General features: G+C 31.2%; 1 protein-coding gene across 2 annotated transcripts in view; it reads right to left on the bottom strand.

Annotated features, from left to right (window-relative positions):
* Nucleotides 1-13,634, bottom strand: part of LOC132934672 (glycine receptor subunit alpha-4) — a 36,881-nt gene extending 23,247 nt beyond the window's left edge. For both annotated transcript variants that reach the window (XM_061000998.1, XM_061000999.1), the window contains exons 1-2: nt 13,468-13,634; nt 11,219-11,297 (exon numbers count right to left, since the gene is read on the bottom strand). In XM_061000998.1, the coding sequence (XP_060856981.1) occupies nt 11,219-11,297; nt 13,468-13,471 (83 nt within the window). In that variant the 5' untranslated portion in view covers nt 13,472-13,634. The remainder of the gene's footprint in view (nt 1-11,218; nt 11,298-13,467) is intronic.
* Nucleotides 13,635-15,717: the final 2,083 nt, after the last annotated feature.

Genomic DNA, 15,717 nt, shown 5'->3' with positions numbered 1-15,717 from the left:
AATTGACTATGGCCAATTATCAATATTGCTTGTATCAATTTTATTAATATATTATATTATATTATATTTTACCCACTGACCATCATTGGGTAACATCACGATGGGCTAAAATTATTATTATTATTAATAACTTAATATATTTTTGTGTTGGTTATCGGTAGATTAAAATTTTAAAATATTTAAACTGCACGTATTGTTCATTGCGGATTATGCGCCACTGACATGGTGCAAGCGCGCACCGGATTCACATTGTTCGAGGTTTAGAGATGTGCCAGTGGTGTGCCACCTAAAATATTTGTAGGAACCATAAAGTGGTGGTGTTTACGCGTTACGTGTCTGCGATCAAAAAAAATACAGTGGTATAGATATATCATGATTTTAGTGTACCTTAGTTTACAGGCAAATCAGCGTCGGTGTACCCTTTTTTTGTGAAATAATTCGACCCAAGGCAACCATAAGTCGTGGATCGGATTTAGCACTTGGAATATTTTTAACATGATTAAAGATACTCTAAACTTTTTTGATTTTTCTAAGAACAATCTCTGAGATTTTAGTAAAAATTAGTCAAGTAGTTTTTAAGAATATATAAGCTACAAACATACATTATACATTTGGTTTTAAGATAATATTATATAGTTCCTTTATTCGAGGCCATATAAACGTGACTATTTGATACATGCTTCTACTTTATCTGCCCGAGTAACCAATGACAACTATTTAAATACTAAAAAATACTAATTTCTATACTATTACTATTAAAATGTGTAACCAATGGCAACCATTTATAACCAAAAAACCTACATGGGTGGTACGAATATACAATGAAAATGTCAAGTCTCTATAGCTACCATAGTTTAGGCTCTACGTTGAACAGTCAGTCAGTCAGTCAGTCAGTAAGTCAGATTACACAATATTTTTTGTTTTATCCGTCATCGGCAGTAAAATGAATTGATTCACGGAATTTTCGGTACTGGAGAGAGCTACGTATGGCTCACCATGCGAAAAACAATCTTCGCACAGATCTACTCCTACCACATGTAAATATCTGCCCTTGCGACTTATTGATGGTGACTGCAAAAGAAACTCTAACTGGAAATTGCACTCTTTTAAACTCAATTGTCAAGTCTGAAGGAATCAAAGGAATTTTTGGAATAAAAGCAAGCTTCCCGGCGACTGGACCCGTAAGAATTGTAGCTTTGATCACATTATTACGCAAAGAAGTAACTTGTAACCGCGTTCCGTTGCACAATATGGGAGGGTTAAGATTTCGAAGCAACATAATCGGAGTTTCTATTTTCAATCGTAACTTGTACCGTGGAAATTCTGGAGATCTAATGAATTAAGAAATTCGGTTGGAAAATTCGTTGCTTTAGCAGCCGGTACCAAGTCTAAAGCAAGATATTCTCTCAGTGTGCCCGGAAACATCTCTAAAATGGAGTCATTCAATTCATCAGCGGAACTGTTTAGTGGCGTGAGAATAGCTCTTTCGCAGAGCCAAGTATACGGCTTTTGCAGTAAGTTTAGGATGTCAGGATATACGCTTGATATTAAGGTCTCAACCGATCTCACAATTTTTCCGACTTTAGTATCTATAGTGATGTATCCATTGTCATTCCAATAGGTACCATCGCTGATTTTCAAAAGTTGCGCTGGAAAGGCAGAGTTACTGCCTCCAAGGTGCGCTCTCATATTTGTACACAGAGGTAAGATTTCGATTTCATGCCATATTCCTGATGACTTCAAACATGCTTTTACGATATCTGCACTTGAACCCTTAGGGATTATAGGCAAAGTTTGATAGAAGTCCTCGGCAAAAACAAAAGTAATACCTCCCATTTGTTTATCGGTGGATCGAATATCTCTTAAAATTCTATCCAACGCTTCAGAATGTGCTCTGTGGCTCATTGTACACTCATCCCACACTATGAGCTTTGTTTTCCTAAGAACGTCGACCAGGGGTCCATTTTTCCGGATATTACAGTAGAATTCTTCATGGCAGTTAACATTCAACCGTAATTTGAACGTCGAGTAATACCGGAAGATGCGACACCCATTGCGATGCTTCCTTTCGATCTAACGTAAGCTAACAATAAATTGATTAACCACGTTTTCCCCGTACCACCAGGAACGTCAAAAGAAAACTTTAGGCAAGTTTTTGTCGATGCTCGCTGTGATTTTATCGAAAGTTTGACGTTGATCGGGAACTAATTTCAGTGAATTATCGTGCACACAATTTTGCAACTCCGCAATATCGTTCCCTTTTTAAAGCCAAAATCAGTGAGGCGCTTTTCAAAGAGCGACAGAACTTTATCTTCAAGCAATAGCAACCCTTCATTAAAAATTTCATTGGAAAATACGAGATCAAAGTTATTAGCCTGCAGCCGTTTTTGATGGAGAATATCCTCACTCGTATCTTTTTTAAATGTTTCCCACAGAATGCATGGTTCAGACGGATAACAGAATCCTAAAATAATTGCGAATAGATCCCTCATTTTTTCAGAAGATTGTGACAAAGCTGCATCGGTTAAAGTATATTTCCATTGATTGTCGTCCTCTAAAAGCCCCTGGGCTTGACAGGCTGATTTAAACGTAGGATGTAGATCTCCGTCCAATGTTTTCAAGAAATCGAAGGAAGTAGGACCTTGAACGTGATGTAGTAATAATCTAAGGTGGAAACATTCACTCTGACTTGGATGTACGGTATAAACTCTCGCCATCGCAGAACATCGTTAAATACCAGGATACACCACATCTTGTCCTCTTTTTCTGCGTTGAATAATTTTTCTGGATGTATCCCAAGTGTAGGTAGGCATGTACTTGATGGTACAATAAAGTTTTTGCAAAATCGTCACTAATGCACAAATCAAAAAAGCCGTCAATGTGGTTTTGGTGGATTCGACAGAATGTTATTAGTAGTTTCCGTAGTAAAATAAACACGTTGATTATTCTCTAGATGAACTGCAAGCTGCAAGATCGGTGGATCATGATCATGAATATTGAACCTGAAAATTGAAGCCTGAGACGTACACAAATACATTCCGTTTTGAAAATGGCTTACCTCGCCTGTATCATTGATGGAGAAAGTTGTCTGGTCCGATCCTTTATTAATATACTTAGTAACTATTTTATCAACTTGATAGAGTGATAGGATTCAACATTAACGTGTGCATTAAAAGTTCTTAATAATACTTGACTATACGGCACGATCCAGCGGTTATCAATTTGTAAGGTCCTTCCACCAATTCCTCGTGTGAAAAAGAAACCTCCATCTTCCGATGACCTCCGACGATATAACCTGTCCGATCTCGTCAGGTTTTATTCTCTCGTCCAGTCATAATAAAATATGGGCATGTGGAAATCCACGCTTTTGTCACTCAACCGTGGACATGCTGCACTTCACAAGTCCGAAAGTTTCAATTTTCTTAAAAATTTGCATTAATTTCTTTAGGTTTAAGTGGAAAACTCGAGAAACAATGTCATATCTGTCTGCTGGCTGCTGATCCTCGAATAATTCATTCTGTATTTCAGGCCAGTTAGAGTTGCAGGTGAACGTAATGAAAAGTTTAGATTACCGTGCGGTCGTGCATATGCCATACCATCTTGAGTTTTTTCGTGCATATATCGCGGCTCGATGCTCGGTTCACGGGAACGTGATCACTGATCAGCGTGGATGACCAACTTCAAATTGTGCAACTCATTATTCTGTAAATTATACTTGAAAGAACGAATTAGACGGTTTTTACTTTGCAAGTCTGCTTGCAAAAGTGCTATGAAGCCTCTATGTAGAGATGGATTGATATTTATACGTGCAGCAAACTGATCATCATCATTTGGCATAAAATAAATTTGCAAAAATTGATGTGCACCACCTGGCTGTGGAAGTAAGCTACCATACGATGATAGACCTGACCGTATATTTGGAAGGTAGGCATGTGATTGCCCTCCCTAACATCTTGGGCTCCAAAAGACGTCATCTGAAATAACGTATTGTATTGTCTAGTTTTTTTTCAAGAAATTCGGAGAAAGCGGGTGTGTATTATTCAGTAGACTTTGCATAATGTCAGGCTGTTCATGAAAAGGTGGCAGATCTACTTTCCCCTGCGCACGACATAAGCTAAGTGGTTCGTCTTTCCATTTTTTTGCATGACATTTAGAGCATATTTTCCCCATGTTACCTATCTGAATCTCTTTGAAATTGATGTAATCTAATTGGCAGTTATAATTAAAGGCACATTTGTTTTCAAGGAAGCTTACATTTTGTAGCTTGTTACTCCTGGATCGTTCACGCTGTTGTTCAAAACGCGTTGATCGTTGAACCGATGACTCACGGGTTCTCCTGTCTCCTATCTATACACGCTCCTGTAATAATCGAAGTTCAGAACAGAATCCCCTAGCGCACGAACACTTAAATTACGCCGAGCCGTTTTCGATAATTGATTCAGTCTCTCGCAGCCTCGCATTTTGAACTCTTCTAGCATCTGAATTTCTTCTTGATAATGGAGATTTTGCCTTTGGCATGACTACGTATCCTGTACACAATAAGTAATTCAAAATATACTAAATACCGTATTAAACTTTACCGACTCATGAACCAAATCACGCACTATTATTATTAATATAATAATATTTTATTTTATTTTTATAATTTTCTATTTTTAGAACATATTTTCTAGGAAACTTATATAACTTATTAAATAAATAATTCCATACTAACATTTTAGTATAAGCGAAACATTATATACCAAAAAAGTCGTCTCTTTGAGTGGTTTTTGCTAACTAAACAGACACGCTAGTATAATATATAACAATATTAGTACCTAATATATAAACCTATGATAATAAAATTGTTGAAATAACATGGTACGGAAAGTATTTTACTTCTCGGAACAATTATTCATATCTACTAGTCGATAAAACACACACAAAAGAAAAAAAAATTCACAGTTACAGGTAGCTGGAAACCCGCGGGCATCCGTGCCGCACAATATGAATTAATAATATAATATATAAGTACAATTTATACGTTTATTTTAACTAATAATAACTTATTATTTATTAACTTTACAGGACTAAATTTATGCCTAAAACCTTCTGTGATGTGAACGAAAGATTATACCACTGAGAAAGTTTCTATCACAATAGAATTTGTCTGAGTTATCTACTAATTAAAATAAACGTGTAAATTATATGTATCCATCCTTAAAGTCGCCGTGCAACGTGCGATTATTTGGTGTCGGGCATGTTTGTTGATTCGTATTATTATTTCTTGTCAATAAATATTATATACTAACTGATCCCGTGCACTTCGTTGCCCGTTAAATGTATCAACTCTATATGACTCAAACTTTGTTCAATTCGTTATTTAATATTCGGTGTATGGTGTTCAAAATATATCTTAACTTTTTCGTTGCCCGGAATAAAAATTCTGATTCGCAGCAGTACATTATCAGTTAGGCAATCTACCTGTGGTAGATCGCGGACTCCGTTCTGTTTGTACGTTAGTGTATGATTTAACTCTAAATTATCAAAGTTATACCAAGTTTGTCGTTTTTACTTAATTCCACCTACGGTGGATTAATATAATCAATTTATACAAAATCATATTCTAACCTAACCGTACTAAAATCCGATAAATAAAAAAAAAACAAATTTAACCCTTTGTAAATTAACCCATCTTCTTCCCAGAGGTCTAATCTACCCACAAACATTAATTTATATATCTAACTATATAAATATACACAGACTATAACTATACAGACTAAACTCTGGAACTGCTTATCAGATCTTCTTGTATATCTGTCTATATATAAAAATGGATCCCTGTTGCCCTTGGTCATCGCATCAGCTGAGGAACAGCGGAACAGCGGAAAAGCGGAACAGCTGGACTGATTTTCCTAATTCTTTTTTTGTTGTGTTCGTAATTGTCAGGAGAAGGTTCTTATGTAACACAATTTTAGGAAAATCCACCGGAAAAGTAGGAAATCTGGATGTTAAAAATACAGTGACGCAATAGGTTATGTTAGGATTTTGTATTAATTGATTATATTAATCCACCATAGGTAGAATACGACAAACTTGGTATAACTTTGATACTTTAGAGTTAAATCATACACTTAGGTACAAACAGCATAGGGTCCGATATATACTGCTTCGGATAAGAATTTTTATTCCAGGCAATGGGAAAGTTAAGATTTATTTTCAACACCATAAACCGAATATTAAATAACGAATTGAATAAAGTTTGAGTCATATAGAGTTGGTACACTTAACGGGCAACGAAGTTCACGGGTTCAGCTAATATTATATATATGTATATTGACAAAAGATAAAAAAACAAATCAACAAACATGCCCGATTAACTAATAGCAACCAATATATTATACACCGGTGGATTTTTCTAAAATTTTCTTTCATATAAACCTTTTCAGTTAAATACTCTTTCGGTAAAAAAAAAATCAAGAAGATCTGATAAGTAGTCCCAGAGTTTGTACAGAGATTTTAATTTCACATTTTTAATATTATAGGTTATATTTAAAAAGTAAAGCAAATATTTATTTTTTTTTATTATTATTATAATAGCTTAAAAATCCATGGCAACCATTTATAAACAAAAATGTCCATCTGAAATCTCAAAATTCCCGTTTGAGCACCTCCCGGAGTTGGTCCTCTCCCTTTTAAAATTAGCCTATCTTTTAAGTTCAGCCAAATTACACACATAGTAAAAATTTCATCAAGATCGGTCCTGTAGTTTCGGAGTTTATTCCGGACAAAGACGTGACACGGGATTTTTATATATACGATGTATAATTGAATGTTTGTGTGTAGATAGACCTCTGGGAAGAAGATATGCTAATTTAAAAATGGTTTAATTTGGTTTTTTTTTATTCATATGATTTTAGTACAGTTAGGTTAGGTTAGGATTTTGTATCAATTGATTATATTAATCCACCATAGGTTATAATACGACAAACTTGGTATAACTTTAATACTTTAGATTAACTTTTACAAAAACGGAAAAGTTAAGATAAATTTTTAACACTATACACTGAATATTAAATAATGAATTAAACAAAGTTTGAGTCATATCGAGTTGGTGCATTTAACGGGTAACGAAGTGCATGGGATCAATTTGTTTAATATAAAAGTCGTTAGGTATTGATTAGTTGAATCAATGATTAGTTCTTGATTATTTGTATACAGGAAATAGTTATGTATAGACGTATAGTTAACTGTGAAATACCTCACATACCTGGGCGTCATGCGTTTGGGCGAATTACCTTTTTACTCACATAACAGAGGCGTACCAAGGATTCAAAACTGTGGGTCTGCCTTACTTACGAGAGACCACTGTGTAGACCAACTAGAGGTATTACAAAGTCACTCAATGCGCTTGCGATTTACATTATGTCCTTATTAGTTATTTACATCACATTTAGATACCAAAATTAAATATACTTCAAATTGTTTGACGATGTTAGAGAAATTTTCAAAACGGTGTTTCAGTGTATTTATAAATGAATTCAAAATAACAAAATATGTATTACATTTAAAATTGTCATCAGCAGACTCAATAATATTTTCCAAATTACTTTCATCATGAATTTTCTTCGTTGTTCTTTTACGTCCTAGTGTAGTGATTATAAAAAATGTTAATGTAGTTTACCATTTCAAGGGGCCACATTCAACTAGAAAAAAACTGTGGGCCAGCTGACCTCCCCCCCTGGCTCCGCCCCTGCCACATAATAAAAGTAATGTGTTAGGGCGAGTTTCTTATAATAAGTTTGATCGAGTATGATACAATATAAACGATAAAGTTGTATATTTGTTAATATTAAGATAAAAATAGTATATAAAATCTATAGGGAATTTTATATCAATCTAAATATGGCACATCATTTCAATTTTTAATCACACACATAAATAAAACAATCCACTTTTAATCATACTCGTGGAATTCATAGACAACCCAAGTCTGTCAAAATGAGAGAGAAAATGGATTAATAAAATACAACATCCCAGGATATTAAAAAATATCGCCCAAACCCATTACAATGTTTTAAAATCACTCGCCCAAAAGCATTATGCTAAATTTCCCAAAAACATTGCATTTTTCAAAAAATCGCCCTAACGCAAACCACCCCAAATACCTATATGAACAGAAAATCCCAGTGAGAATATGAGTGATTAATTAAATCCTTAGTAGTTCATAACCGGTTTTTAGAACTGAAACCAAAACCTAAGTCTTTTATTTTAGTTATTTAAACCAGTGAGCAAACCCGTTAATATAAAAAACCTGGTTTTAAAAAACCCTAACGGAAACCGCCAAATTTGTTTTTGTTTCTGTCGTTGCTTTAATCAAATATTATGTACGAGTATAGTTGAAATCCGTTTTGGTATATTTTTTATAATATTATAATTAGGAAAGAGACAAAATTGGGTTGATTTTATAATCAATGGCAAATCTAGGATTTTGTTTATTTTTCACAATATTAAATACATATATTTTAAAAAAAAACACTCTTACGTGTTTTTCATATTAGTGATTAGACGATTAGTTTAAAGGGATTTTATATTAGTATGATTCCATGTTATGTCGGTTGTATTATCTATACGGTAAGATGTTGCATGCTTTTGGTTAGGTAACTTATAAATACAAAATATAAAGTAGTTATTTATAAGTTCGTTTAAAAAATATATGCATATGTATTTTTAAATTTAATTTTAAGTTTGACGTTACAGATTTATGTTAAAACAGATAAATGGACCATGGGGGCCAGACCCCTCTGCCTCCCTTTAAATCCGCCACTTATGGTTATACCTATACTATAACTATAATCGTGTACACGAGTTCGTTACTGTTATATCACACAAACTTTTATTTTTGTTATTTCTCAAAATGTCACTAATACACGGAGTACACACTAATGTGAAAGTGAACCGTTGTAAATGTATTGTTTCATACCTAATAATATACTAGCTCCGGCGCGCCTCGATTTATGTGTACATTTTTTTTCATAGCCAGAGCGACATGGTTAGGTCAGTTGGAGTTGGGTGAGCAGGCGACTATATAGTGTGGTCGGTCTAAAAACACTCCACGGGCAATTAATAGACGGTGAGAGTACAAAATATAATAATAATAATAATAATGCGGTACAAAAGCGGAGGTGACGCCAAATGAAGTGCGGCCAAATGAGGTTTGAAGTAATTGTATATAGGAGCTATTACGAACGGGTAATGATTTGAGTTATAATAATAATAGTTATAATAACGAGTTGATGATTAAAATATTCAGTATTGCATTCGTTTCCATAAAACTGTCTAATAAATAATAATTGTGTATTCATATATTTTTAATTAAATAAATTACAATTTTGCTCGGAAAGTAGGTATAAAGTAGGCTTATGCCTAAGGTATTGGTTATTACTTCATTTTCAATTACTGTTAATTGCATTCTATTGTTTTTGACATGTAATTATACATTAATTTCAACTTAATTATATACTCATAACAACTGTCATTTAACATATACATGTCTTATAATAATTTATTATAGGTGCGTATAAAATATTGAAAACGCCTATTCGTGACAGTTGTTGTACCTGGAATGCCTATCTATAACGCCGTTTAATCGTAATTAATTTTTTTATTGAAATCCACTAAAAACAAAACAAAATACCTATTGTCGTGTCCTTATAATCCTTATAAACATCTGAACGAAAAATGACAAAAGCCGCGTAATCTCAATGTCCGCATTATAAAACATTCAGAATATTGACGGATATAATTTGATTTGATTTCACTGACACGTCAAGCAGTAAATATATTATTTAGTTATATATACCTATACATTTATTGTTACTTATAAACGCTATAATTTGATACTTTTGTACCTGTGCTATTATAATTTATAAACAGCTTAACTATGCTATACTTTGATATAACTTGTGTATTATTAGTTAAATATTAGTTATTTAAATTATGATTATCAAATTAAACACTGCAACTCGCAAGATACTAAAATATATACATAGTTCATATACTACTACCAATATAACATATTATATCAGTAGTAATATTATAAACCATAATTCTGTTCAAGTGATGTGTTTGCTCAAAATGCTGATTAATAAATTGCCGTCTATAATCATTGAAACTTTATAAGAACTTTTTAAATTTTTTTTCTGAAATATTCAAATATTACTTAAATTTCTGTGAAACCATACACATAACATAAATGTTCATTATATACTATATAATATCAATGGTTTACTGGTGGTACCGGTGGACGGTTTTATAACAGCCCTACAACTAGTATGTCCCACATCATATTGTGTTTATTGTATTTTTAAATTGTCATCAAATGTTGAAACTTAAAAATAATAAATTTGTATTAAACAAACTTTTGTACATAAAAATTCGTGACTACAAAGAGTATGTTTATTCTGAAAAGACTAAAAAGTTATCAATATTTCACTTTAAAAATTGATATTTCATATTATTTTAGTATTTACTACGTCGTGTAGAACGAGTTATATAACATTTTATCAAAATTAATATTAGGACATTGTCAAATTAAGATCTTTTTCTACCTCATAATTTCTTACAGAGAAGTGAGAACCAACAATAAACTACTATAAAAAACTAACTTACTAACTAATATATTTTGAAAAAATATGTTAGTATTACTTTTTACAATAAAATTCTTATGTTTCAAACAATTTTGCAGTAATTCAATTCGTTGAAATTTAATATCTATAAATTGTAAAAAATTGTCGGGAAAAATATTATCTTATTTTATTTTTATGTAACTCTTTTCACTAGTTAGGTTTTCGTTTCTATTTTTATTCGAGAATAGGTATTATGTTTAAAATATTAATTGTATACGTAAGTGCAAGAACGTTTTCGTGTTTATGTTATTTTATGACGATTTAAAAATTATCATCGTGACTACAGTAAGATGGTACTTAAATTGTAATAAGATCGACTTGGTATTATTAGTTAAACGATATGCTGTAATTGTCATTAAGGTACATTGTACAATAATTGTACATGCATGTATGGTTTTGAATGAGTATTGGTAAACAAATAATAAGCCACGCCAACTCTGTATTTATATATTATTATAATAGTCCGACGCGTATATTAGACTTTGGAGTTGGGACACGGTTACTCGAGAGAAATCATAGCCTGTATAGTTAAATAGGTATTATTTACTTACTGTGAGCTCAATGCGGTCTGACCGATAATTAGAAGAACATAAATCCCGTACAGAAAAAACAAATTTGTCATTAGACTCGCTGTAAAAAAAAAAAATCAAATCAAAATCTAGTAATTGTATGTTATTATTATTTTCCGGCCTGTGTAAAAAATATAATCGCATAACAATATTATAAAACCATAACGTGCACATCGAACGTACCTAAAGACACTACCATCAGCTGCGTTTAAATAAATTTACATATTGTACAACGTGAACTCGCAGTATATCATGTATATAGAATACTTGTCCAGTGCCATGGTAACGGACATAATATTATTTCAAAAAACTAATTAATTAATTAATTAATTAATTATTATTTGTTTTACGTTGCAAATAAGTTTAATTGGAATACACGCGATGATCGTATAATATAGTGTAGGTGTGATATATATTGTATTGTAATAGTAAGTACCTATTTTATATTATATCGTTTATATTTGATCGTAGTGTAATGTTATTGCTAATGATTTTATTTAGAAAAAAGATACAGGGACGTGGTAACATATTATTAAAAATACTTAAGACTTCCATAACATCATAAATATATGATAGGGACTTTAGTTCTAAAGCATTAGGTATTCGAGTAATATTTTGATGGTCACGGGTCTAAAATTTAGTGTGAAATTTTACGAAATATTAGAGCCCAATGGCTATATTTACCGATGATACCCTATTGAGGACAGGCACACAGCTATTATCTCAGCCGACCATTTCCATGATGTCCCTATTGTCTATTGAGCACTAAAAAGCATTATACAACGTTATCACTTCTAAGTTCTAAGAATAACGTGTATATACCTTCAGCCATGATTTATTCATGAACCAAAAAAAAAGGATTAGTATCGTCAAAATTGTTAGTCGTAAAGATTTCGGAATGAATTAAATCAGAATGAATAATAGTTAAACTTACAGGTATGCTAAGAAAAATGATATTATTTAAATTATGAGTGTGTATAATTTTATATTTTTTGTGATGTGGAAAATTGGCAATATTGCATAGAGTTTCATGCTCAATTATATCGTGTATTGATATTTTTAGGATTTCTATCGTTAACGGCTTCTGTGCTTAACGGCGTGTCTGTGAACTGTGTTGTTAAAAAGGTACATCGTGATCAATTGGGTCATAGCCCTATTATTACAATATTAAGAACCTTGCCAGGTTGCCCTGATAAAGCACAAATTTAGCACGTCTAGTAGGTATAAGGTACTTACTTAACTCTCATTGAGTAAAAAATACATAATGACGTGGATGACCTGGATGACCCAAAGTAATACAAGTTAATTTAAATTGCTCTTACTCGTAGTTTTAATAGTTTTATATTTCAATAATGCAATCTAATCTAATCAAATATGGTCTGAGAATGTTATTTAAAAAATAATCCAATGTTTTAAAAATTGACATTTAAACCTATGCGACTGCTATACAGCGACGGGTTTAAGTAGAATAATTAAAAATCGTTACGGCGACTGCTGCCTATGTATAATATGTATAGCCATACCGGTATGATAATAATATAGTACTTAACTACAACGTATTGTATGAAGGCGGTTACTGGTTATTGGTTATATAAATTAAAATAAAATCGTCAATAATAATATAAAATTATGTGAAATTAAGATGGAGCTTATTATATTATATTATATTATATTATACTATATTATACTATATTATATATAAATACGTCTGCAGGGCACATCCTTTATTTTAAAGACTTGTAGAAAACCAAATTATATGGGATAGTATGTATGAGATGTGTATCGATACTTGAACTGAAAAGTGTTTATTTTTTTTGTTGTTATAAAATGTATAATTTGAATTTTACTTTTTTCATTTTTCATTAACTACTATAATGTTCTTATTTATTTTATTACGTTGTTTTATCTTGTATTCTAAATGGGTGTTTAGAACTAAAGAATTAGTTATAGGTAGGTATAGACTTAAAAAATTCAAGACATAGGTACGCGTATACCAGCAGCTATAGATCCTATGTTGCACACACACACACACACACACATTTTATATGCATATAAAAGTGGGTACACTAAATAATATAATTATTTTTTAATAGAATACCACATGACATACTCATTATATTGTATAGGTAGGAGAACGTCATGTGGTTTTTTTTTATACAAGATGAGTGTGTTTCTACGTATGATAAATTCTAAATTCTAAATCCTACATTACATACTAGTATACTACTCACCCATATCATTTTGAATGGCGGAATATGTTTTGACTCGTTCAACGCCAAACAACAATCATAACACATACAGATAGCTTACACATTGAGTAGTTACATAACATACAGCGGACACTGAGGGTTAAAGTATACTGTTCTTTTTTTTCACTATTATTTACACGGCGCTGACCCTTTGCAGGTGTAATAGAATAACACCCAAGCGTTGGTTATAATAGGATTCACTAAGCTGATACCATTGCGTACGCTCTAGTAAACCTAAATATACAATTTAGATTACTGATTACAATATAATGTTGACTTTTGTTTTTTTTTATTTTGCTTCGACCATATCGCGTATAGACAAACAATCATACCTTTACAAACAAACGCATCTCTTCGCGTCCACATCATACTTGTATTGGCTCCGTTGACAGAGTCTGACAATTTACATTAATTATAATATGTAATAATATTAACTATACTCATATACCTACCTAATACCCATAATGATTCAAGTCTATAATATATCAATTTGTTTAAGATAATGCAATTAATGTATATATGTCGTTTTCAATGTACCTACCTATAACCTATTTTCTTTCTATCCCAGCACAATTCATAAAAAAAAATCAATACGCCATTTAATCAATCTCGGCGCGCGTACCTATACCGGCTATACCGTAATACCTATACGTAATAATGTATTTTAATTTGTTGCTAATACTATATATCTACCATCGGGTCGCCGAGTAATAATATTTTAATTATTATTTATTATACCTAGTAGCGGTACCAGCTATACTCGCATATACGGAGTGATTCATTTAACACAAGACGCTTTTTATTTCAGAAGACTGATAAGACGTTTCTATTACATAATTAAATAAGTCGTTTAAGACAATATTTTTTACTATTTTTTTAAAAAATTCTTTTGAATGGCAACATACATTTTTAATTTCATATTCCGAAGCAGAATATTGTTCAGAGTATTTTGATCTATTAAAATCAAATTTTGGGCAAGTAGTTTATTGTTTATAATATTAGGTATTTAAAGTTAAGATAAGCAGAGTAGTGGACCAACATTTTGCAGGGTAGGTATTACTTCACTCCACTCATCAAAACTTTGAATACTTTTAGATCTACCTGTTCAAAATTAAATTTTCATGTATCGACGTACCTACTCTAAAAATATTCTGTTTGGAATAAATGAAAAATGAAAAATGCACGTTGCAAAATCTAAAAAAAAATGTTTTTTATAAGGAATTTATATGTAAAAAATATATTTTCAAGAACGTTAATAGTTATTGAAATAATGATTGTCTTACGTTAAATGAATCATACCCGGTGCGTATAGCTAAAGTTTTCTTTATCTTAGACGATCGATATAATATTATATTGGTAGGTATAAAAAAAGATGTCAAAAATACAATTGGATAACATTAATCGTAGATACTAATTTTAGCATAAAAATTGTATACATCTTTTAATCGTATTATTTGGAATAGGTATTTCATACATTGTAATTTGTTAATATAATATGTTGTGTATATAAAAATGATAAATCTTAAGTTTTTAAAAAAAACTTTTACCTATATGTTTACTTTTGTCAAATTTTTTTTTAGATCATAAAACGCACTATAAATATTTTGTTACAATTATAAAAAAAAATTAAATTTCTGTATAAATTGGACTCATGCCTTAGGTACATTTTTATACTAGCAGGCTTTTAATACAAATTATGTTATAACCAGGCGCTTCGTATAGGCTATTTCAGTATTTTAATGCGAAAGCTCAAATAGCAAAATACTAAAAATAGATAATAGCTGCTTTGAATTTACCAACTTCAGGTCTATGTAATATGAAAGTATTGCTTATTACACTAATAACTTAATTTAAAAGTTTAAACCAAGCAAAATATAATAGAGGTACAATATAATAATATTATATTAATATGTATAATATAATAATATTATATTAATATGTATAATATAATAATATTATGTTGTACCTCTATTATTTGTATATATATACAAAATTAATTTTTATTCAAATGTTCAAACATTTAATCAATGAAAATAAATAACAATATATCTTGAGTGGGGTGGTTGTTTTCAAATTTAAAACGATGATATTATGTTAAAATAATTTTAGCTGAAAACCAATTACGAGTAGTAGAGGTACCTAAAAACAGGTTCAAACAAAATTGGTAAAATATTTTTTTACAATTTATTTTATAATAAATATATATATAATATATATATTATAATCTATTCA

This window comes from Metopolophium dirhodum, chromosome 1 (assembly GCF_019925205.1).
Source record: "Metopolophium dirhodum isolate CAU chromosome 1, ASM1992520v1, whole genome shotgun sequence".
Lineage (NCBI taxonomy): Eukaryota > Metazoa > Arthropoda > Insecta > Hemiptera > Aphididae > Metopolophium > Metopolophium dirhodum.
The sequence above is the reverse complement of the archived record's forward strand: the minus strand, read 5'-3'. Positions and strand labels throughout refer to the sequence as shown.